Genomic DNA, 26,787 nt, shown 5'->3' on the forward strand with positions numbered 1-26,787 from the left:
AGTGAGCAAGGCTGTGTGCAGAAGACACTATTTTTCTTCAGACAGAGAGATGTCTTTCTAAAGAACATTATTTTTTTAAAGAATAGTGTCTCATAGATATCTCATGTGATGGACATGTGACCCACATTTCAAGTAAGCTAAGCAAAATATCTCTGGAACACAATGTTACTGTCATGTAGCACAAACCTCACACCACCTATGTTTCTATAATCCCTCAGTGTTTTAATGCTACAAACACCTGCCCGTAACACAACCCTTCTGACATAGGTAAGAATGGAATTAGTAAGATATGGGATATTTTTCTGTTTAATTTTAATGTTAAGACACAGATACCCCAAATCAGAGTAACATGTTTTGTGGGCTGGTTCTAGTTACCCCAAATTTTGAGGTAAATGGGTCAATATGAATAGAATTTTTTTATTTGCATTTTTCTTTACCTCAGACATTCAGAGAGCTTTTCAAATGGAGCATTTCAAATAGAAACTTTCATTCTGTAGAAAAAAAACTAATTTAAAGGTTATCTTTAATAAAACAAACAGTAGGATTTAAGTAAAAAGGATTAAGTTCATTGGTGTAAAATTTTGACCCCGTTACCCCACACTTTCTTAAATATTATCTTTCCAAGATAAATATAGCTATCTGATAAAGCGTCTAATAGAACTACTTACCTATACCTTCCCTCCAAATTTCAAAAAATAATTTATGAGCACTTAAGACTTTTTGTGAAAGGGGGTTGGTGTACTTTAGGTCTAAGTACAGGAGTGTACTGAAGCTGAAGGCTTGGCTGTGCTGCTTTTGAACACATGGAGGAAGAGCTAGTATAGTCTGTTATCTGCAACTATTCATCAGTTTGTTTTCTTTTCCAAACTTTTCATTTTATTGTTGGTGTAGCCATTTCATTCTTGTGCTTTGATCAATGTTTGCTTTCTTTGAAAGTGAAGCTTATGAGTTAAGTATATATTTACAAATTTAATGAGATGTTCCATCTATAAGTTTCTTAATCCAACCTTTTTGACCAAGGATTCTACATCTGCAGAAATGGCTTTAATACCGATTTCAGTTTACTTGCAAATCTTTGGAGGCACTTACGGTAATTCAGCTGTAAGATCACATAAATAACTGTCCTCTAAAATTCATACTACTGATTTTGGCATTTCTAATTTTGATGTAAATTATTTTTCAAGGCTGTACTAGCAATTTTATTTTTCTGTATCTTTGGGTGACTTATGATACTGGTAGTCTAATATTACTTATTTTAATTTTTTGATTATAGTTTTAACACACAGCCATAGCATATTAAGCATTGTTAGTGCAAAACAGAATTAGGAAACACAACAAGAAAGTAAAGAACAGCACACAAAATTTACTTTCTTCAACACACAAAAGTGCAAGAGCTGAACTTTATCAATGACATAGTATACATAATGGATAAAACTGTCAATTCTTTCCATACCTCGTTCCCTTCCCCTTATGAACCACCACTCACTGAACAATATACTGTAGTAATTTATGCTTATTTAGTGTAAAACTGACTGATTTCATTTGTAGCATAAATTAAGAAGTACATCCTATGCAATAGTAAAAAAAATTTTTAGGAGCATAACTGCAGTAACATAATTGTATCCTTGGGAATGGTTTGAGGAGAGTTTTAAAGAAATAAATTATGATTTATTAAAAACTGTATATATTTAAATCTTAAATAGTTTAAATATTTTAAAATCAGTACATTTTGTAGAATAGACATCAATAAATTATATGTAATACATTATTTTGGACGATTTTTTTTACAAAAGAAATTATGTAGTATTGTATCTGCTTGATAAAATGCCATTGAAAATATCTATGATGCACATATTCTTTGTATAAATGATGATTCAGATCAGAAAATGAGAAATGAGTGTTTATGGACATTACATTGCTGGCTACTCTGAAGTATGGGATAAAGTAACAATGATATGCTAATATATGTATTGTTGACACTTATTACTTACACTTATATTTAACTATCTCTATATGGATATATTTGTTTCCTGTGCAGTTTAGAACAGTTCCATTTACATCATACTGGACACATTTTCAATTCAGTCAACATACGTCACTCTTCAGTCTATCAGCCACATGGCTACATTCTCCCCAAAATGAAAGGGAACATTAATTCATTGCAAACCGTCCTGGTTATCAATTCTTCAGTACAAATGTTACAACTAATTCGTTGTTTGATGCACTCAAGACATGACACTGGTATCTCAGTTATAACCCAAATTTGTACTTAAAGTCTCAGTACATGCCACAACTGTGTTTCCTACATATTTAGTGTTGTGGTTCAGCTGAACTTTTGTTTTGCAGTGACACACTTCCACTAGTAGTAGCATCACTGTTCAAAGTATTCTTCAGACTAGAACCCATTTCAGTATCCAGCAAATCATTACTTTCTGATGTGGCAGGTGTGTCTAACTCTTCCAACAAAATGTCAGTGAGATTTCCATTCTCTTCCACTAACTCACTGGGAACACTTTCAACATCTGTGGAGTATTCTGTAGTTGATGTGACTGTGACATCATCAGTAGTTGTTGACAAATCTGTTGTTGTAGGAATATCAGCTTTTGTTAGGAACAGCACATGGTCAATGTAGTACATTGTTCCCAAATTGTAAACAAATACTTCACTTTCCACAATATTTGCATCATTCACAGTGATGTTATCTGCAATAAAAAGAGTTAAGTGTATTTCAAAAACATTGCTTTGAGTAATGTAGTACAACAATAATGAAACATGATAGCTGACAAAAAGGGCATATAACTACAAATAGTGTAGTGAAATTCCAAAAAAGTGGAAATGTGTTGATAAAAGATGTGTAATAGGTAGTTACCAAAAACTAAGTGCAAAAAATGTCCAAAAAATGCAATCGAGCAAAGGGCAGTGGGGCATTCATTCAGTGTTATTTTCTTTCAGTAGTGAAGATCCACCTGACATCCTGGGCTACCAAAATAAGTAGATATTAAAATAAAATTGATATATGAATTTACTCCACTGACAGACTACTAAGAAATACATGTTTTATAAATACACGGAGAGGACTCAAAATTTAGTAGTTTGTTTACTGGCTTATTTTGGTATGCAAACACCATGTGGAGAAATTTTTATTTTTCTTCTCAATTACACATAAAGAACTGTTCCCAGTGTACTACTACGCAAACAAAAACAGCATTTCCAATTTTTTGGATTAATGTTGTACATTCTATTTTTTTCACATTTTAGTTTATGTAATACAGATATTAATTTTAAATTCATTAAGGCTCTACCTTTTACTAAACTTTGAAGAATCTAACAAATAATTCAAGAAGGTACCTATAAGGTAGGTAGTACTTTGAACACTCTCACTGGCTCAGCCATTAGACAATCATATAAAAAATGCATTAACTTCATTGGTTAGAAGATCAGTTTTTTTGTAAACCAATCAATTGCTCCTTGCTTCAGCTATATACAGCCTTATTGGCTTTGTACTATTAATTATCTAATTTTTGTATGTACTCTGTTGTACATTAAATAAACATTCTAAGCACAAGAGAATCTTATGTACAAACATTAAGTAATTATGAAAGTTTAAAAATTGAAGTAAAAACTTTGCAAGCAGCAAATCAAAGAGAAACTATTGTGCTGCCAAGAATGGAATAATGTGAAATTATGTGTACTTGGCATAACACTGAACAAAAATTATACACCTTATCTTGTTAGTAGAGGTAACTGTGCGTGGCAAAGTGCTGTGTTGAAATAGTTTTGTTACTTTAACTACATATATTGCACTGAATACTATCTCTGGACCCCTTTTGACTCACTGAATCATAATCACATTTTAAACACACAGTAAAGTTAAAGGATCAAGAGGAGCATACATTACTCTTTTAAACCAGCAGCTGGATTATTTTTAACTTTCAAAGAAAAATAGGTCAAAAGAATCAGATCATAAATACATACGATGGCACAAAAGTGAATATTTCTTCTTGCTGGTACCACTGTCTATTCTAAATATGAAGTAGAGTTTCTTTCATCAGTTCAACTAGTTGTATCCAACACATCTGGTACATCCTTAACCACAACAAAAATTAAATTAGTAATAACAAACAGACTGCCAAAATCTTCAATTAATATTTCCAAAGTGCGTCTTAGCAGATAGGCTGCAGATCAGACCTGCGAGAAGTGATGGACATTCTCAAACAGCAAGCTCCAGCTACTTTTGATGAAATAATGTTACCTCCTACAACCATCAGAGAACAAAAGAACCGCACTGCCTTATTAAAAATTAAACAAGCTACTGAAACGCTGCTCCAGTAAAATATGTAGAATACTGAGCTACACCCTCAACTCAGCAGTGTGCCAAGGTATATTCTCAGAGTGCATGAAATATGCCACAAAAGCTCTTCAAAAAAGTGGGAGATGCCTTACATGTGAATAATTACAAACTAATTTAACTTCTTACAGAGTTTTCAAAAGTATTTGAAAAGCAGTTGCATGTTAGGATTGTTAAAGATCTTGAACCGTTCAGTATTTTAAGTAAAAGAGAATTAGGTTCCCAAAAGTATATGATGACTAAACAGGCAATATTTACATTTTTGGAAGTTATCTTTTAGTCCCCAAACAATAACAATTCACCAGTGGATATCTGGTGTGATCTGACTAAAGCACTGGATTGTATGGGTCACCAATTGCTATTAGAGAAAGCATACTAGTCTGGCATTAGGTGCCCATTAGGTGACACATTGAAATTCTATCTTACTAAAAAGAAGCAGAAAGTGATTTTGGGAGCTTTGGATTGCAGATTGAGAGTAGGTGTCACATCAGACTGTGGTGTTAGTGATCACAGAGTCCTGCAGTGTTCACTCTGCATCCTTTACTGTTTCTGATTTGTACTAATGATCTTCCTGCAGCTGTGAATAGCATTGAGTGGAAATTTACCATGTTTGCAGATGACATCACCATCATAACATAAAATTGCCAAACAGTCACCAACAACAATGTATCAAACATCTTTACTCAATTTAATATCAGTTCCCTTTAAGCTAACATAATTTTTATGCAGTTTAGATCAAGTCACAAAAACCCAGAGGAATAAGAGACACTCGATAACCTGCGGTTTCAGAGAGTTGATAGTGCGAAGTCCCTGGGCACTCAGACTGAAAGCTGTATCACCTCCATTAAACTGTGAAGAGATTGAGCTCAGTAGCTCTTAAATTAAGAATCCTCCCACGTACTGGAAACCAAACACTTTAAAGGCAGCTTAATTTGCTTGTGTGCACCCTGTCAGGTCATATGGAATTAACATCGGAGGGGAGTGGGGGGGGGGGGGGGGGGGGGGTGATTATTGTCATCTGTAGAGTAAGTTCAAGAACCTCCCATCATAAATTATAAAGGGCAGTCAAATGAAAATGAGACAGATGGAAAAAGTAAGTAAACTATTTATTATTTCAATAGCAATCACTATAACTTAACACATTTATCCCAATGTGAGACAAGATGGTGAAAGCCTTTATGAGAAAATGTTTTCAGTTGTCTATGGAACCAGGATTACACCCAAGCATGAACCTCTTCATCTGAAGCAAATCGATGGCCACAAATGTCCTTCAGGGCTCCAAAAATATTGGAATTATATGGGGAGAGTTTGAGACTGTATGGAGGAGTGTAAGGGCTTCCCAGCAAAACTTCTGCTGCATACTCAAAACAACCTCGGCAAAATGTGGGCCAGCATTTGTTGGCAGGTTGTTTTGACTATGCTGAAGAATCTTCACTGGGAAACCCTTACATATCACCCACACAGGTCTTATCTCTCCCAATGCTATTTCCACATTTTTGGAGACCCAAGAAAATATATTTGTGTCCATTTATTTGCTTTGGATAAAGAGGTACACTCCTGTGTTCAATTATTGCTCCACAGACAACTACAATCTTTTTCCAGGAAGGTACTGTCTCATAGATGGATAAATTTGATAACATTTATGGTGATTTATTTTGAAATAGTAAATTGGATACTTACTTTTTTCCAATGTTCTCATTTTCATTTGACTTCTCCCTCATATTTACCTAGCTAGTAACATTTGCCCCTATTTCAATGTATCTTTCTCTAATATACTTTGTTATAAAGTATTCCACTCTTTTTGAAAACTCGGCAGTTCGTATGTGTGACACTAGACATAGGTATGACACCCACATTATCAATTAAGAAATCTGTCCCTGGTGCAGAGAGGTGCTTAGTATGCTGCTGCAAAGATTATCAGTCTTCTTCCCATTGAACACAGAAACTTCAGAAATAGTTAACACCTTTTCAGAACTAAACTACATCATTTTCTCTTGAATCACTCAATCTACTCTGCTGATGAACTTGTGAATAAAAGCCTATTAGATGAGATATAGGCAAAAAGTTTCATGATTTTCAAATGTTGACGCAAGTGTTCCATGTAGGTTAGGTTATTCTTTTCAGTCATTATGTAGTGATGGTATGTACTTTTATTGTATATGTACTGCTGAAATGATTTGAGCAATAGTATGACAACAACTATCCCTGTTCTAAACAAATCATTATTGAAGAGTCAAGATGAGAATGATTTGTTGTTTTATTTGTTATACTGTAGTCTGTTGAAGGAAGGAAGATTAGGGTTTAACACCCTGTCGACAATGAGGTCGTTAGAGATGGAGCACAAGCTCTGATTGTATCAAGGATGGAGATGAAATTGGCCATTCTATTTTAAAGGCAACATCCCAACATTTGCATGGAATATGTTTGTGAAATCGTGGAAAAGTCAAATCTGAATAACTGGATGTAAATTTGAACCATAGCCTCCCAAATGTTAGTCCAGTGTGCTAACCACTGTTCCACTTCACTTGGTAGTATCTGTTGAGCAGTAAATTGAAAAATAATGTAAATATATGCCATCATGATCTTAACATACTCTGCATCAATGATGAACTCACCTCTGTATGTATCCATGGAACATTAAGTAAGTAAATAAATAAATAAGTAAATAAATAAATAAGTAAATAAATAAATAAGTAAATAAATAAATAAGTAAATAAATAAATAAGTAAATAAATAAATAAGTAAATAAATAAATAAGTAAATAAATAAATAAGTAAATAAATAAGTAAGTAAATAAATAAGTAAACCCATCACCATTCAATTAGCTAAAACTGAAGTGAAACCTATATTTTTCCTCAGATTTTAGAAGGCTTAATAGCGTCTGATGTGTTGTCGATGTATAGTAGTATGTAATAGGTACAGTTACCATAAAAAAAGGCTATGCAAATAGGTGCATTATACAGAAAGTTAATATGCTTTGGCACCAAAGTCCAGAATTTACCTTCATGTCTTCTGATGTGCAGTGTCTTATTCCCCAAAGTAAGGAACTGTTTACCATCAGTGAGATCTCTTTTGTAAAGTCTGCCCTTTACAAAGTGATTGAGCAGAACCTGAAATCCATCTCCAGTTGAAAGATAGTTGTTTGGCATTTTATCAATTCCCAGACGTTCAAATGCTTCATCAGTTGGTACAAAGAATGTGTATCCTGAAAAAATAAATAAATAAAATTTTGATGCATTGATAATTAAAAATTTTCACTTGTTTTGATTTCAGTTTTTTGTGTTATTCATGCATTTGGGGCATGTGTTCTGTAGTGGCAAATATTTTGTACATCAAGAAATCTGTATCTGGGTAGCTGAAAAAATGATGTCATACCTAATTTCCATAAACAATCATTTCAAAAATTAAATTAAAAGGTAAACATCAAAATATTTGTGACAGAAGCAGCACTTGTTTAAATGAGAACAATTGTAAGAATGTGGAAAAGGCATGTCAGCAATACAATGTTGACTGCACTAAAGCATTGTATGTAGTTTTCTTTACAGTTGTGATATACTTTACCCAGGACCATTTTATGTAAGTTTAAAGAAAGCTTCCTTTCATCAGACAAATTGGAAATACTGTCTTAAGCCAGTCACCTTTTCCCCATCACCCATCTAGCAATAACCTTTCAGATATATTCAGCTGCATCTTCTATTTTCAAGATCTCTGGCCTGATTAGAGTGTGCTGTATTTCACCCAAGTGGATTTTCTTGAACCAATGCTGACCTGCTGAGGAAAGATACTTTTGTTTCTTCTTTTGTTCCTTTAATATCTCCTAAGATCCTGCAACATCTTGTACATTTGCTTTTTATCCATTTTTGTAAATAGGAGCGACTTAATCTTTTCCAGTTATGTGGAAAAAGTGCGAAATACCAAGGCATCCAGATGAATAGAAGCTGCAGTGGCACCAGAACATGGATAAATAAACCAAAAATTTCAGTTGTGGCTATTTTCAGTTGTAATTTTCACACTGTGTTGGCCTGCGGACAAGACTGCTAGCACACGGACACACAATACAGTCAAATGAAATAATTATCTGTGACAGTGCCGCTAAAGTCAGTAACTATTTATTTGGCTGAAATTTGCTGCAACAGGAATACATTAAATCCAAAAATTAACATTCTGCTTAAGTCTTTTCAGTGACCTAGGGATTCCTATATTCAAGTTCAAATACATTTTCTTGTCTGCTAATGGTATCTGCATTTAATAGTAAGAGTGAATTCAAGATGAAGTGAAAATAATTATATGTGGGCTTTGTCTCTCTAGCTATGGTTTGCTATAGAACTTTTTATTCATTTGTAAAATGTTGTATAGGTCACCAGCAGGAAAGTAAAAAAGTACCTTACTATAGTCGAGATGGCATAAGAAGGTCCCTGACAGGTTGCAGTGCTGTTGCAAACTTTCACCTATGAAGTACTAATGCCTGCAGGTAAAGGCAGTAGCCATCTTAGAGATCTGTGACAACACTGCAGCATTGCCATGAACACATTTACAAACTTGCATTACCTTATTGTTAACGTAGGCCAGAAAGCTGCTGCACCAGCCATTGCAACTGTCAGGGATCAATTTACACCAGATAAACTATAGTCAATAGTTCTATAATTTATGAGAATATCTGGACTCAAGTATGTAACTTTCTAGCACTAATGTTCATTTTACACAGGTCTTTACTTTTTCAGCATTTATACAGCCATAAAAGTTCTTCAAGACCAGTGAAGTCGCATACATAAATGCTTAGTTTGACGTACAAGTTCAAAACAGCATTGGAGTTTTGTTAGATGAAGAGTAGTAGCATTTTTCAAAGTTTCTGCTCTTCTACTAATACCAGCATATACGAGGGCTATCCACAAAGTACATTACGTTTTGGAATTAAAAATAAAGTATTGGAAATTTTTTTTATTATATACAGATGAAAGCCACACTTAAATACTACTTTTCTACATAGTTGCCATTTAAATTAAGGCACTTATCATAGCGATGGATGAGCTTGGAAATTCCTTTGTCATAAAATTCGGCCGCCTGCACCTTCAACCACGTGGTTACCTCTTCTTGAAGCAGTGCGTAGTCATCAAAACGCTGCATAGCCAACCACTTCTACATTGCTGGGAATAAGTGGAAGTCGCTCGGTGCCAGGTCGGGACTGTACGGCGGATGAGGAAACAACTCCCACTTAAAAGATTCGACAACTTCACGAGTGGCATTTGCCGTGTGGGCCCGGGCGTTGTCGTGAATCAGCAAGATCTTTGAGCCCAACTTTCCCCTGCAATTGTTTTGTATTGCTCTTCTGAGGTCGTGCAGAGTTTGGCAATACCTTTGAGAGTTTATTGTAGTGCCTCTTTCCAGGAAATCCACAAAAATCACTACTTTTCTGTCCCAAAAGACAGTCGCCATCACCTTCCTTGCCGACATTGTCTGCATGCATTTCTTGGGTTTTTGGGGGGAATTTGTGCGCCCCCACTGCATTGACTGCAATTTTGTATTCCAGTTCACATGCTTAACCCATGTTTTGTCACCAGTAACGATGCAATCGTGTAATGAGTCGCCATCTTTCTCGTAAGCATCCAAAAACGTTAACGCTGCAGCCATTCGCTGATTTTTGTGAATCTCTGTCAAGATTTTTGGTATCCATCTTGCACAAAACTTGTGGTGACCAAGCTTTTCGGTAATGATTTCGTGCAACCAACTTCGTGAAATTTGTGGAAAACTCAGAGCGTTCCGTTATTGTGAAATTATGGTTTTCACAGACCGGGGCATCGACTTTCGACAAGTTCGGCAGTCATTATGGTGGGTCTTCCATTTCACTCTTCATCGTGAACGTTAGTTCGGGCATTTTTAAATTTTATGACCCATTGACGCACTCCACCTTCAGTGATTATGTTGTCCCCATACACTTCACAAAGCTGCTGATAGATTTCTATCGGTGCACAGTTTTTTGCAGTCAGAAACCTTATTACAGCACGCACTTCACACTTTGCGGCATTTTCAATTAACGCTGACATTTCAAATTGTCACAGTAACTCAACGGAGTACAGCACGAACCTCTCACTAGCACGGCAGGATGCCGACTGAGCGGCGGAATGCCATGACACCAAGATGGCCGCACTAGTCCCGCCCCTAATGGACACAAACGAAAACGTAATGTACTTTTGTGGGTAGCCCTCGTACATAAAATTAGTAAGATGGCCAAGAGAAAAGTTGATCACCCAATGGCACAACACACAGCTGAGCACAATGAGCAACAAGCTCAATTTCAGTGGCTGTTTCACAACCTGGGCCATCTGGATCCTCCTCTCCATCACCAATTTTTCTGAACTACACAGATGGGAATTATCCTTACAACTCATCCTTCACTCCTGTAACCCTGATGATCCCAATCTCTGTTAACTGAATGCCTACATAACCTCCATCCAAATGTATCCCCTTCCTCTGTCCAATCACCTCTACCCAACTCATGTCTCCACATCACTTTCATCATGAACTGCATATCACCACCTACAGTTTCTGTGCATCACATACCTAGCATGTACACCTGCCACCCCTCCCTCCCACATTCCTAGCCAGCAAACCATTTCCTCCCTTTGAGCCACTAACTACTGACCCCAACCCCTCCTCCTGCCTCTCCCACCATCTACCCTCCATATCCAACCTGACACAACCCACACCCCAACCACTCCACCCACCAAACTCCAATTATAACATAGTGTTGTCCAGCCAGCACTATGTAAGGGCATAGTCATGTGTGTGCACATGCATTTGTACTCATGAGAAAGCACTGATTCCCAAAAGCTACCAAGTTTTCTCTCACTTTTGTGTGTTCCTGTCAATGATTCAACACTTATGGTACTAACCTTGATGTTTTTGTGTGTTTAAATAGAAATTAAGTTGAAAGTAAAAGAGCAATGTAGATTTTCATTACACTGTCCAGCCATCTAGTACTTGATTGGCCCTTCCTTCTGGTGGAACACAATCTGACTTTCATTATTCATTTGGACTTCCTGTCATCTGTCATTCTCTCCGTGTGTCCTGACCTGCATATTCTTTGAGATTTAATAAATTTCGCTATATCTTTCACTTGTATAAGCTGTCTTAGTTCATTATTCTACCTCTCTCTCCAATCCTCTGCGTCTCTCATGGGCCCATAAATTTTTTGTCGGGTTTTCCTTTCAAATACAGTTAGGTTGCTCATATTTGCTTTTGTCATTGTCCACATTTCTGACTCGTACATAATAACTGGTTGCACAAGAGAACCGTTTACTTTTTTGGCTTTTCTTGTAATCAGAGAAATCTTGAACAACTAAGTTTGTGTAACAGACTGTTTCCTTCTTGTATCCTTTCTTTAATAAACTACCTCTTAATATTAAGACTGTTTAAGAGAACACCTAAATAATGGAAGCAGTTGACAGCTTTAAAACATTTATTAGATGGCTTCAAGCCATACAGTGGTGATCTTGCCTGAGAATTGGACATTACCATGTTTTTGGCCTTGTCCTCATGTACCTTAAGTCCAGTTTTTGCTCCTTTTGCTTACACTGTTTTAGTAGCTTTTATCATTATTGTTCCTCTCTTGTCTGTCTTTTGTGTCAGAATATGCAATGCTAAGTTGAACAGGACTGCAGAGATAGCATCACCCTGTTTCACTTCATCTATAAAGTTAAAGCTCTTGGAACTTTGTTCTTCACTTACTTTTGCCATTGTGTCCTTTATTGTTAACTCAACTAATCTTCTTAGCTTGTCAGACACACCCAATTCTTTTAGTACTTTATACAATGCTGGCCTATTAACACTGTTAAGCACTTGCTTAGAATCAACAAACAGGAAGTGGAGATCTGGTCAGAACCGCTGCTATTTTGGCAGGAAACCACACTGGTATTCTCCCTTTCTTATTTATAGAGCATATTATTCCAGTTTTCAAGTCCTCAGGCATATATCATTTATCAGTGCATGTATTTCAGATATTTGAGGATGACTCCCAGCTATTTTTTTGTTTATATATCACTGATTCCACCTCCTGCATTGTTGGTCTGTTTCCTTCTTCCCTTCCATATTCTCTTGCCTCTTTATTCTCCTCCTGTTTTTGTGGATTTCTTGATACCTGGTCTGAGTTTGTACTAAGCATATCATCAAAATATGCAGCCCTTCTCTGCAGTATTTTTTGGTCATCTCTGATCATCTTACAATTTCTATTTTTACAAGCATTTGCTGTTGGTGGAAAATTTCCAGACTTAATTTTCATGTTTCATTCTGTTCCTTGAAATTTTGTTTTCAGCCATTCCTTTTTCTTTTTCTTGCATATCCTATGGGCATTAGACCTCAATTCAAAAGAGTGAGAGATTGATACACTTAAGACATGTAGTCAATTGTAAGAGTCTATAAATAGGTGTCAGTGTTCATGCCAACCAGTTAGCACGAATTAGGTTGCAATTCATTACATTTCAGTTTACACAAAAAACTTTTCCAACATGAAAATAAATAAATATTAACAGTTGAAGAAAAAATTTAACTAAAACATATTTGTGAGAGGTTGTCAGGAAGTTTTAATAACCAACTAGCAAATGTAAAGTTAGAAAATTAAGTTTTTGTTTGTTCACTGGTGCATAACTGCAACACTTCCACTGCTGTCGAAAATAAGCTGCTGCACAATACCCTACTTATCAATGGGTTTCACATCTTTGTTTTGGTTCGTATGCTACCATACTGTGGCACAGGTATTTCAATGTGTACTAGGATTGCATGTGTTCCTGCATAGAAACAACAAAATTATGTAAATATTTTTTTTGAAGTGAGAATTAAAATTTTATGACTACCCCTCATAAATGTCTACCACAGTAGTAAACGCAAGGTAAGGAGGATACTGCAGAAAGAACTTTGAGAACAACGGTGATTTTCTCTGAATCAACAATTCAGTTAAGTGAACTATATCTGTATATCTCACTTTTACATGAATTTATATTTAGTGCATAAAAATTCAGAGCTCTCTAAATAAACTGCACAAATAAAATACACATTCCTGGGGGTTATAGAAATTTGTGTCTGCATGAATCTTTGCATTTGGTGACCTTCATCCCTTTAATAGCAATGGACTCTTTATGTCCCATATCTTTGGTGGCACCTTCGAAAAAAAAGTGTGTTTGTAGTCACAAAACTTAATTTTTTGTTTGTCAGTAGCACTGTTTGTAGTCTAACAGACTGATTACTCACTGCAGCTATCTAAAAACGTATTCATTATTACTTTGCTACACTATTTGTATGACTTTGCACACAATGGTAAGGAGAAGTGGGCTACTGAGTGGTGTCACAACTCTCATCATAGGAAAGCTGGACAGGAGCTGAAAAGATTAGCAAACAAGTTATCACAGGAAACAGAAGATTTACTTAAATTTTATTTCTGCAGGTTTATGAAAACACATTACAAACAATACTGCAAGATAGAGTCCAGCTTTCAATGTCAAAAAGGACAAGGCTCTCTGATCTAAAGCATGGATGGTGGCATCTGAGCCAAGACTAGGCAGCTAGCATCACAGAGCAAAATGGCTCCGAGTGTGAGTGGGCTGTGTGGCTGCCACCGGCCATCCTATATATGTGGCAGAGGGCACTTTTAGTCTAGAGCTGCTGGAGGTGTGACTCAGTGCGCGTGTGCCATTGGGTCTGCCAGATGCTGCACGACCACTATCTGTGACTGACAGAAACTTGCGATTGCATTGCCAACTTTGACACCAGTAGGCTGGTATCAGTATATGATACCACAACCACCATATGCTTAGTACACTTCCATGTTATCAAGTTTAGGGAATTTTGAATGACTGACTGATGTGGCTGAATACGGTAACTGGTAAAATTACTGCATTATCGATCTATGTCTTCCAACCCCATCTACTACTGTTCGTAGACGGATTCATTTGGACCTTGCTACAGTTAATATTTCTGCTTGCTACTAGACAACCCACCTCCTCGGGAGTCACTTCTGCTTTCCTAACATGTGTTGTAGGTGTTGCTGAAAATTCCTTACTTTCTTCTGTAGGTTTCACCCACAACTCAGTCCCTTACAAGACGTGAATGAAGATGACTACTAACTTGGAGAGATGTGTGTGGTGATACTGTGCTAAGAATGTCCCAGCAGTTTTAATGTTATCACATTCTACATTTTCTAGCCATTCTGTTTATGTATATGGTTTAGATGATGACAATGATTTTACATAGGGGACCTTAGAGTTCCATCTAACTAAAAATGTACAAGAAAAAAACACTGCATGCATTGCATGTATTCTGCCATTTAAATGACTGTTTCTGGGTGTCTAGTGCACATCTGACCTATCCAGGATTATTTTAGAAGTCCCCAGTATACAGTGCATGTCAAGGATTCTACAGATGAGCTCATAACACAATGTCAGTTGTTTTTACCATCCACTTGGCTCCAGAGAATGAACATGCTGCAAAGTGGCAGCTAATACATTGAGACTCCACAACTGATGCTAGCTGTCTTCTCGAGTTTTGGCCATCTCTGAAAAACTGAACATAGTCTGGTATACTAAGAAACAGATGACTGCTCATATGAGCAGTGATCTGCACCTCAAAGGAACCATTGGTCTTTTATGATTCTAGGACTTGGATAACCTCTTCCTTCGAGTTGACAATGCCGCCACCCCGCCCCCGCCCCCCCCCCCCCCCTTCCAAGGACACAAACTGAGTACATGTTTGCATGTTTGCTATGTTTAACTCCCACAGTGCTATTTTCCTAAGAGTGATTCATGCAAAAGATCTGAGCTGGTGACAGCTTCAGCTGTATCATATCCCCTGTGGCTGCCTGGATGTCAATAAACAACAACCACTGGTTGAACAAGGGAAGTGGAGCCTGGTGCCTCTGTCTCTGTATCAATATCATAATAGAAGCAGCTATTAAGGTCTGAAATGTGTTTGGAACAACAGGAGACTATTCTACAACTACTTGGTCAGCACAATTAGTTGCTGTCATATAAACCTGGTCAACAGATGGCAATAAAGTTTCCAGCAGTCCAGGAACAGCAATCATCTCCTTTAAGATCCTACAACAGTGAGAATCCCTAGCCATATTTGCTGATGAGAGCTAGAAGGGAGCTTTCAATGACAAAAATAAATAATTAATTACATTAAACACTGTAATAAACTAGATGCTGAATGCTCGCACACTGCAGCACTCTGGAAACTGAATAGTACAATGCATGAACTTCATACTACAGCAGCCAGGGCTTTTATTTTACTCATCATCATCATCATCATCCTCTAATGTTATAAAATGACATTACCTGAACCAGTGATGTGTGGAGCCAGATCAGCCAAATTTACAAATCTGGTAATGTGTGTAAATTGCTCTTTTTCCTCCAGTGCAAGAAATGCATGTGACAAAAACTGGGAGCCAAACCATGGGAAGGCAAGGAGAGGTGGTGTTTCTTTATCCCTATTTTCCATGTGAAGTCGCTGCACTACTCCATCATTAACAAATAAAACTTCTCCAATGAACATTATATTTCCACCAGACACAGGAGTATCACCATTTACAATAGCTGCTCCATTCACAGAAAGTCCAGAATTTGCTGAAAGAAAGTAAATCATATGTAAATATCAAAATATACAATAACAAATTGCTCACGTACATAATATCTATCTCTCTATCTCTCTCTCTCTCTCTCTCTCTCTCTCTCTCTCTCTCTCTCTCTCTCTCTCTCTCTCTCTCAGAGAACAAGTAACACTAGCTGTACTTCAGTTAAAGAAATGAAAGTCACCTGTACCAGAATGCATGAAGGCAGAAGTTATGAAGCACTGGAGGGCAAGACTGCACCTTACTTGGCAAATATGTTGCAATGGATAAACACATATCAATGGAAATCAGCACAGGTCCTCACTCTTAATAAAGGGGGTGGTAAGGATTCCACATTGGTGATGTCCTACCAAACAATATGCATTTTGATTAACCTGGAAAAGTGCAAGAAAGATTGCTGTCCAAGAGACTAAAGTAGCTAAGAGAAGAGAGGGGGGTGCAATGAAAATCATTATCAGTTTCAGGAAGAGAAATTAATGGAAGTGTGATCAATCAGGCATTGAATATTATAAAAGAAACAACATATATGTACACTGAGGGAGCACTGTGTACTCTGTACGCTGGTGGAAGTCACAGGGGCATTTGGTAATCTGTAGTGGCCTGCTTCATTCTCAGAGGTGTGTGGCTTGCAACAGTTAAAGGTACTATTTCAGGAATGGCCAGGTCAGACTTAATTTCACAGGTAATGTTATATGGTCCACTTTATTCTTGGTCTCAGACCATACTCAGCATATCTATATAGGATTAAACAATGGAACAATGTGAGTGACTACAGACAGCTTGGATCGCCAGAGCATATCACCATTGAGTGTGCAATGCTCGGATATATAAAAAACTGAAGAAGTTTGTGTGTGTGTGTGTGTGTGTGTGTGTGTGTGTGTGTGTGTGTGTGTGTGTGTGTGTGTGTGTGTGTGTGTGTGTGTGTAGGGGGGGGGGGACAAAGAAATAGAAGAAAGAGTTAGAATATTTTCAGGTATGTTCAACAATGTAGGCCAGAAGGTGTCACCACAGTAGTTAGAATTTTCAGAGACACATGGAAACCATAAAGATGGAACTCAGCTGATGTCACAAGAATGATAGTAAGAGGAAAGACAACATGAACTGACAAAAAGGGACAGAAGAGCAGCTGCAGAAGAAGGAAACAGGAAGGATCAGTTTAGATAATAGAATGCTAATCTGAGTGCAACAAAAACAATCTAAGAACTTTGTGGGTGTATGCATGATGTCACAGGAGCAGAACAAGTAACAGACTAAATAATTTTCAAGGTTAACAGAATCTATTGATGGATGTAGATAAACAGTATTTTTCTGATTCAGCATTACTTACATATCCCAGGAAACCTTGTATGGTGTAAAATGTTAGAATTCCTTCAAAAGATAACCTTAAGTAATGTCAAATAGATGTAGCAGCACTTAGATGTGCAAGATTGCTCTAGGTTTAGATATAGTTTCTATTTAGTTTAATATAAACAATTTATAATGTGCCTCTTCAAGGAAATTACCAATACACTATGCCACAATTTTATGTAACAGCAGAGAATTTATTCTAAAATTACAATATACCATTCTTTTTCTTTAGTAGTTAGCAAGATTTGCCATAGCCACTCATTAGAAAACATTTCATGTGATGGCAATAAGTAAATAAATAATACATAAAGTGACACACATGGTCTAGCATACACACTTTATGAGAAGATGTATTATTTTTGTTCATACTGTAATTCCTTGCTTTTAATTAGTAGTAACCAGGAATAAAACAAATTATTTGACGGTGTATTGTATAAATGTTGAGAGATCTCATATACTGGCAATGATACTTATGAAAGTAAGTTTAACAGATTACTGTATCATCTTATTCACCTCCATTTTAACTGCCTTTGAAGTGATCAAACGCATGCATTGCAGTAAAGGTAACTGGATGAATCATTCTTGCATTTAGTGGTAACTGGTGCATTTTTTAAATTGTTTTGTAAGATTTGTTGGCTACATTAATTGTCTAACAACAGGTGGTTTCTAAGTAGTGACTCATAAAATTTGCTATGAAGCATTTTTATAAGACCACAGTAGAATCAACTGGGAAGTTACAATCCTTATACTTATTCATGGTAGTGGCAAACAAAGTTTCTCTTATATTAATTCATGTTCTGGCCAATGTCAGTGACCATGATGCTGCTTAACATAAGTGGAAGGATGAATAAAATGACTTTGGCAAGGAGAAATTCCTACAATATGTATTTTATTTTTAAAGAAATGTATCATTACACACAATTTTCATAAGTATTATTTGTAAAAAGTGTTAGAAAAAGTGACACATTTATAAACTAGTTGTTTGTAAAAAAATAAAATAAGGAAGAAGAAAGAAAAATAATTTACTTACGTTCTTTAGAAAAGTGAATTTCACGCCCTCCCAATGTTACTGCTGTTTGCCCATCTTTTATTTTATTTTGACGTAGGTTCCCTTTCACAAAGTGGTTGATCATGATACTTTCTGTGAATTCTGGCACAGAGAAGGGATAAAACCCCCAGTCAATAGGATGCCACCTTTGGAAAGCATTGTCGATTGGCACAAACACTGTGTACTCTTCACCTGTAATGGACAATGTGTTAAGAACAATTGACATGTGTATTTACAAATTATTGCTGGTAATTATGATTTACACAAAAACTGCCATTTTGTTGACTGTAAGACACAAAACAATGAAATTTAAATACTGATGACTATAAAATGATTTGTGCACTACTTCCTTTTTTTTAGTATCATAGCAATATTATTCTATCTGTGTGATGTGGGTCTTACTTTCTAGCCCAAGTGCAGAACAGGCCTAGTGATTGACAAATTCTCCCATAGTTGCGAGCTACATACACAAGACAACAATGAATAAAAGCTTAGTAGTATTCCTGTTATGATGGTTGATTGGATGATCAAAGGGACCAGACTACTAGGTTATCAGTCCTTTTCTCCTCAGATAGACAGGTCTACATGACAATAGACCAGACATGGTCTACTACAAAAACCGAGGGGAAGAAAACTTTAATGTCTACCAATGGTCAATGAAGGCTAGACAAGGAACAAAAAAGAAGAGGGGATATAGGAAGAAAGGTAGGCAAGGTGAAGTAGCTGGAAGCCCACAGAATTCCCCTGCCCATCACTTACCAGAGGTAACCCACTCAGAAACTGCCTAGGAAGGACTGGCAACACAGACAGGGAAAGAGAAGCACAGATAGACGTAAGACTAACATGCTGAACAGACCATGCGAGAGAGGCAGGAAGAGTAAAAGAGCAGACAGGGTGAGGGCTGAGGTGGGTCACCAAGACAGTTGCAGCCTGGTCTGGGTAGAGGAGGTACCAGAGTGTTCTGCCAACCCCTTAGTGGGCTGATATGGTGAAGTGGGCCTTCCTTAGAGTGGTAACAGGCCCCCTTCACAAATAAAACAAAACTACGTCAGCCACTGAGGCATCACCTCATAACACTAGGCATAGCAACTCTGGGAGATTAAGACTCCACTGGAGGATGGCTGGGTTGGGACAGTTTACAAAATGTTGACCACCGCCAAACAAGAACCACAATGACAGTGGGGTGGGTCCTTGGGAAGGACGAGATGACCATGGGTCAGCCAAGTATGGCCAATGTGGAGCCAGCAATATCCCTGGTGTCCACAAAGGGCTGGGGTCCACTTTGCTGGAAACAAAGTCTCCTGAAGGGCAAAGCAGGAGTCCATGAAGGGACCAAGGAGGCAGATTATGCCCTATGGTCACCTGCTGCTTCTAGCTGAGGGGCTACGACATCAACACACACCGGTTCTGTGTTCCGTTATGCGGTATGACCCGGGGCCTCAGGAGGTTCCAGAGTTGCTGCCTCAGCCACATGAGTGGAGCAGGGGGGATATGGTTGTGTGGAGTCCACCAAAATCTCTGCTACTACTAATCTTTTCTCTCCTTGGAGGATTCCGAGGGCTTCTCTGAATCAGTTTCAGGCAATGATGGTGATCATGAATCCCTGTGACCAGCACCATGTGGGTCCTTCAGTCAGTGGCTGGCATACAGTTGTAGACCAACAGAATCCTTGGAAGGAAGTGTCCCAGGGAAGGAGAACTGTCTGCAGTTGGGAGGTGGGGCCAATATCCCCACTGGTAGGGAAGCCAACAATCCCAAAGTGGTTGTGGAGGGAGCAGCAAGAGGAAAGCCCCCAAACCATCAGGGAGGGGGGGGGGGGGAGGGGGCAGACAAGATTGAGCAGCCCTGTGGACCCACTGTATGAGGTGTAATGAGTGGTAGTACCATCACCAAAGGGAGTGACATCATTGTAGCTGTAGCATATGACACTGTCATACATGCTGGGTGCAACTACTCATCCTTCTTCCTGGCCTCTTGACAAGTTAGTTTGACCACAGTCTTATTTTCTTCTCTTTCTGGAAAATGGCGCAATTTGGTGAGCGGGAAGAATGGTGCTTTTCACAGTTAATGCAGAAGGTGAGAGGGGCACAAGTGGCATTTGCATGCAGTGGTTACCCACAATTTAAACAGATGGAGCTAATGTTGCAGCACAAAGACATGTGTCTTAATTTCAAACACCTGAAACACCACATGGGGGGGCATATGGTTTCACCTCACATCAGTATACCATCATCTTGACCTTTTCAGGCAATGAATCACCCTCAAAGGCCAAGACGAAGGCACCAGTAGCAACTCTGTTGTCCTCTGACTGCCCATGGACACGACAGACAATGCCATCACTCCAGGTTGACATGTAGCTCATGACCACATTGCAAGAGCAGGTCTGTGAAAAATGATGCCCTGAACTGTATTTAGACTATTACGGGGAGTGACAGTCACCAGTAGGTCACCTGACTTCTTAGAAGTGAGCAGCAGTCTTGACTGGGCAGGGGATCCTTTTTTGATAAAAATTGACCCACTTTTCATTTTAGGAATGGCTCCAACTTCCTCAAACTTGTCTTCTATGTTCTTTAAGGGCTTTGTGGTGAAGAAGGAATCCTCATCAGCCCTTGTGTAAACCAAGTATTGGAGGGAATATTTCTCTGTGTGCTACTTAGCTCATGCTCCCCTCACATCATAGCCAGGGAATGGAACATTGCATGGTTTATCTACCTGCATCAAGTGAAGACTTTCCTTCCTTAGAGGCTGTTGGGGCCATATGACCACCAGCAGGAGATAACTTCATCCACTTCATCTGCGGCTCATTCGCCATGGTGCTACCCACTCCAAACGGGGGCCCTTTCCATGGGTACCACCCAGTGTCAGCAAGGGCTACCTGACCAGTAATCCATTGCTCAGAGTCCCCATGCCACAATCATGATGAGCACATACTACATGGCATACATGGTAAGTTTTCAGCTCAGGTATCAACTGCATGATCCCTACATGGTCAGGGGGGCCACCACCATGCAGGTACTTTATGACCGCCCCCACAACGGCATGGATAAAATGGGTGACCTTCCCTGCATGTTCTGCACTTTTGGAGAATTTTGAAAATTGGTGGTAGGTCAAACCCAACAACAGGCCCATCCATTTACTGAATGAAAAGTTGTAGAAAACACTGGGCATGGAAACTTTAGTCCCCGATCATAAGGCATGTCTAACAAGTGTCTACACTAAGTAAACCATCTAATGGAGAGGCAGAGGAGGAAAGGGATAGTGGAAGTATAAGCTCGCATCATGGAAAGGAAGTAATGCTGAAAAGACTGCGGCCCTGTGGCAGCCAAGGATATTCTCACGGAAGATTTAGCAGCAATGTTTTTTTCCCAGTGGAAAACAACAGTCTTTAAGCAGGGCACAGGATAGATTTATGAATGGATTTTTAAATTTAGTATCTTATAATATTTCAATAATTGTACATATTTTAAATATATATCTGTTTATTTGCATATAAAAACTATAGGTGCCACCAGTAGTAGATTTATTCATAGATAGGATAATGGTAGTATTTAACATCTCTGTGTACATTTTATTGCCAAATACTTCAACATGTATTTCACGTAACGACCACAAGAGTAACATCAAACATTATGGCTGAAAGACACTACATATTATCCTGATTAGAAGCTTCTGCACAACAAATGCTTTCCCCTCAATCATGAGTTATCCCCAGAGAATCTTGTCTTAAGACATTAGTGAAAGAAAATTGGTAAAGTTAAGTCAACTTCCAGACATTTTCAGTCTCCACAATCTTATATTACCCATCATCCAAAAGCTGCAGGGTGTAGATATTTAAGAATATCTGTAATATGTGACTTCCACTTCAGGCTCTTATCAGTATGAATACCTAAAAATTTAGAATACCCTGCTACATTTATTGATTTACCTCCATGCATTCTTTGTGATGATGTGGTCAGATCACCTACAATATTGAATTGTATATACTGTAAACATATAAAGCCGCAACCTGTCACTTTTTTGAATAGGTAACGCATCAAAGCATGTTCCATCTTCGTGTCACAGAGCCAGCAACCAGCAATATGCAAGAAAGTTATTTAACTTCCAGAAAACCATCAGAAGGTGAACCTGAAAAGGTCTGAAAACCATTTCATTTCATGGAATAATAAATACCTATTCAAAAAAGTGACTGGTTGCAGTTTTATGTATTTATGTTCCGTTAACAGTCATCTGTAATGGATAAGCTTAATCTGTATGTAGTGTATCTTATCTAAATGCAGTGACAGTCCATTTGCAGAGTACCAATTATTAAATTTCAAGAAATTCTTATATTTTAAAGAGTCACTTCATTAGTCTTTATTTATTACTTGTATTATCAGCAAAGGGAGTTATTCCTGCTTTTTGGATACATGATAGAAGAAATCAACTGACAGTGCCCCACTGCAGATTTAATGAAGGTCCCAGCAAGTGGAGAAGGAGGCTAGACAAACTATGGACAGTGTTCATCACAGGCAAGGTTATCATCAGGTGTGCCCCAGGAAAGTGTGACAGAACCACTCTTGTTCTCTATACATAAATAATCTGATGGACAGAGTGAGCAGTAGTGTGCAACTGTTTGCTGATGATGCTGCTGTGTAGGGGGAAGTGTCTTTGTTGTGTGACTAGAGGTGGATATAAAATGACATACAGAATTTTTCTTTACTGTGGTGAATGGCAGTTTGCTCTACACATAGAAAACTGTAAACTAATGTAGATAAGTATGAAAAACAATCCTGTAATGTTCAAGTACAATATTGGTGGTATACTGTTTGACACTCATTCATTCTCTCGGCTTCTTTGGGATGTGACGACCTCTTAACACTCTCACTGCTTGCCTCCAGTTCTTGCTGTTATGTGCTGTTTCCTACTACCAAGGGTTGGCTGGCTGGCTGGCTTAACTAGTTCTTCATTTACCTTCAAGCCAAGGTTTGTGTCAATTGGTCAAATGCTGGCACAAAGACTTTTCTGTCACTTTATTTTCAAAGACATAAATGGTGGTCATCCTCTATTCCTCAAGCTCCATGCTTCCACTCTATATAGCAGTACTGGTGTGATGACTGTTTTAGAGTTTCAGCTAGATTCTCTGTTTTGCTATATTCTATAGGATGACTGGTGCCAAGAAAATGTGTTGCAATAGCAAATCTGCTCAGCTCTTAAGTGTCTGTGATTCTTATGCTCTGTACACCACTCCTTCACAGTCCACATGATCTGACCAATGTATGACATGCCACACCTGCAAAGGCATGTGACAGACACCTGCCTTACACAAACCAAAAATCATCATTAATAGAACCAAAGAGGACCATAATCTTAGGTGGAGGCCAGAGACCACATTTCCCATGCATATTTTCACAAAATATAACCAGTCTTGTTGGAAACAATTTCTGCTTACGGCAGAAAGGCTGTAGATCTTGGTGCCAACTCTTATGAGTCACCCTGTGCACTATTGGTGAATAGCGCAACATATGTACGATTTGTTTTTCACTATATCTGTACTGACGAAAGGTGACTCAACTGCGAACATTGAACACACTGGGAGAAATACAGGTAATTGCTGCTGCTGTTGTACACCCATACTTTTTCAGTGATGGACTCTCTATGCAGACATGCTGTCTATTTTTCTGAAAACCATTTCGGTAGTCCTTTAATATGTCCTCAATATAGGAGAGTGAGTCTTTGCAATATTATACAAGAGAGTCCTTTGTACACAGTGACTAGTACGGATATTCCACTAATTCCTACAGTTCTGTTTATCTCCTTAATCGTGTATAGAGACAAAGACTGATTCCTTCCATTCACCAGCACTTTTTCATCTTGCCAAATTTTAAGAATAGGATGAAACATTTTCTCATTAACTTTATTATTGCATATTTTAGTAATTTCACTGGTATTCTTTCACTTCTAGCCACTTTGTGGTTTTTCAGTTTCTTCTGTCTGCTGGTTACTACTTTGTATATTGGGTCATTTGCAAGAAGTTCAGCTATAGTAGGGCAAGTTTTCTTTAGGTTGTTTTCTGATTCAAGACAGTCCAATAAGTTATCAAAATATTCTTTCCAGGTCTGTGATCCAACCATAATGTTTCCACTGATTTAAAGAGCTGCTGCCTGCAGTCGACATCCTTTCCTGGTATTATTTACAATGCCATATACATTGTGGATGTTGCTTTCTTTCTGGTTGTTCTCAGAACTCTGTGGTGTGCTTCAGGTACAGCTTTTTTATTTCCTTTTCGTAAGGTCCTTGTTTCTGTATGCATCCTGACACAATTATAGTAATTAAATATCTATGTGTAACACTGCAAAGAAAATGAAATGAAACGCGTGTGTAATGTCAGTAGTAGGGAAGGTGAATCTTAGACTTTGGTTTATTGGGAGGATTTATGAAAGTGTAGTTTATGTGTAAAGGAGATCACATATAGAAAACATGTGCGACCCATTCTCGACTACTGGTCGAGTATTTTGGTTCCAACCAGGTCGAATTAAAACAAGGCACTGTAACAGTTCAGAGGCATGCTGCTGAATTTGTTACTGGCAAGTCTGATCAATGTACAACTGTTAATGAAGCATCTCCATCACTCAAATGGAAATCATTGGAGGGAGATGACGTGATTTTCACGAAACGCCATTGAGAAAATTTTGGGAATTGGCAGACTGCAAAAACGATTCTACTGCCACCAATGTACGTTATTCATAAGATCTGTTAAGAATTGGTAAGAATAATTATGACTTGTACAGGAGCATATAGACAATCATTTTTCCTCACTTCATTTACAAGTGGAACATGACAGGAAACTAGTGGCAGTGGTACAAGGTACCCATAACGAATACTGCTTGCTGGCTTGTAGAGTATGTATGTAGACGTAGACGATTTATATGTAACAAGAGCAACAGCAGGCCCAGTATTGGTCTCTGTGGTACACCTGCAATGATATTCCCTTTTGTGAAGGAACTGTTTCATTGTGAACACTTCCTGAGTTTCTTAATGCAACAACCTGCATCGTTTCATAGTTGCAGTCACAAACGATGGCAGTCGAGTTGTGCTTGTCCTGCACACCTGCGTCATGTGTTCTCCGACAGTGAATGAGCGTTCAGCAGTGTTCTGAGCGTTCTGCTTTGCTATATGCAGTACGACCATGTAACGTGATCACAGCGAGTTATTTAGTGAATTTTTGTTCCATTTGTTGCGAGTTGTCATGGCTGTTGGTGGTGGTAAGTGACAGATTCTACACATGCAAGCGAGAAACAATCTGCGGGATGCATGCTTTCATCAAGCATTCTTGTGAGTTTAGTACAATTCTAAGTTACTTGTGTAATTAGTCAATTATAACTGGGACATTTCCTGACTGGCTAAAATATGCAGATGTTAAGCTTCTATTCAAGAAAGGGGATAGAGAGATACCATTAAAGTACAGACCGATTTCACTTTTTGCAGCATTCTCAAAAATTTTAGAAAAGTAATGTACAGGCAGCTTCTCAACCATCTGACCACAAATAACATATTATCAAGAACACAGTTTGAATTTCTGAAGGGTTCTGATATCGAGAAAGCTATTTACACCTACAGTGAAAATGTAATTAATTCATTAAATAACAAATTACAAGCAGCAGGTATTTTCTGTGATTTGTCAAAGGCATTCAATTGTTTGAATCACAACATCCTTTTAAATAAATTAGAATTCTATGGTGTCATGGGCAGTGCTGCAAATTGGTTCAAGTCATACCTCACTAACAGGAAACAAATGGTGTCAATTAAGTCATCAGTCATCATCAGAATGGGAAGAAATTACATGTGGTGTGCCCCAAGGATCCATCTTAGGGCCATTGCTTTTTTTGTGTACATTAATGATCTCTCATCGGTTACACTGACAGAAGCAGAGTTCGTTTTGTTTGCAGATGACAAGTATTGCAATAAATAGTATGTCGAGTGTAGTTCTAGAAAGATCTGCTAATGATATTTTCATGGATATTAATAAACTGTTTAAAGCCAACTCACTGACATTAAACTTCGAAAAGACTCACTATATGCAATTCAGAACCTGTAGGAGGTTTCCACCCAGCATATGCATAAAATATAAAGAAGAGCAGATAGAAGTTGACAGTCTTAAATTCCTGGGAATACAACTTGATAAATTCAGTTGGGAGGAGCACACCACAGAACTGCAGAAACGCAGTAACAAATCTGTATTTGCAATTCGAGTATTAGCAGACATAGGCGACATAAAAATGAAAAAGCTTGCGTACTTTTATTCCATAATGTCATATGGTATAATATTTTGGGGTAACTCTTCAAGTCAAACAAAAGTTTTCAGAGTCCAAAAGAGTGTAATACGTATTATTTGTGGAGTAAATTCACGGATGTCCTGTAGAAACCTCTTCAAAGAACTGGTTATACTAACTA

At 37.9% G+C, this 26,787-nt stretch overlaps 1 protein-coding gene across 1 annotated transcript in view; it reads right to left on the minus strand.

Moving 5' to 3' along the window:
* Positions 1-1,661: 1,661 nt before the first annotated feature.
* The window catches only part of LOC126458458 (transforming growth factor-beta-induced protein ig-h3), a 319,649-nt gene continuing 294,523 nt past the window's right edge, over positions 1,662-26,787 (minus strand). Inside the window, exons 4-7 of the mRNA XM_050095528.1 lie at positions 18,340-18,549; positions 15,670-15,957; positions 7,350-7,553; positions 1,662-2,702 (exon numbers count right to left, since the gene is read on the minus strand). Coding sequence (XP_049951485.1) covers positions 2,311-2,702; positions 7,350-7,553; positions 15,670-15,957; positions 18,340-18,549 — 1,094 coding nt within the window. The 3' untranslated portion in view covers positions 1,662-2,310. The remainder of the gene's footprint in view (positions 2,703-7,349; positions 7,554-15,669; positions 15,958-18,339; positions 18,550-26,787) is intronic.

This window comes from Schistocerca serialis, chromosome 2, assembly GCF_023864345.2.
Source record: "Schistocerca serialis cubense isolate TAMUIC-IGC-003099 chromosome 2, iqSchSeri2.2, whole genome shotgun sequence".
In the NCBI taxonomy this organism is placed as follows: Eukaryota; Metazoa; Arthropoda; class Insecta; order Orthoptera; family Acrididae; genus Schistocerca; species Schistocerca serialis.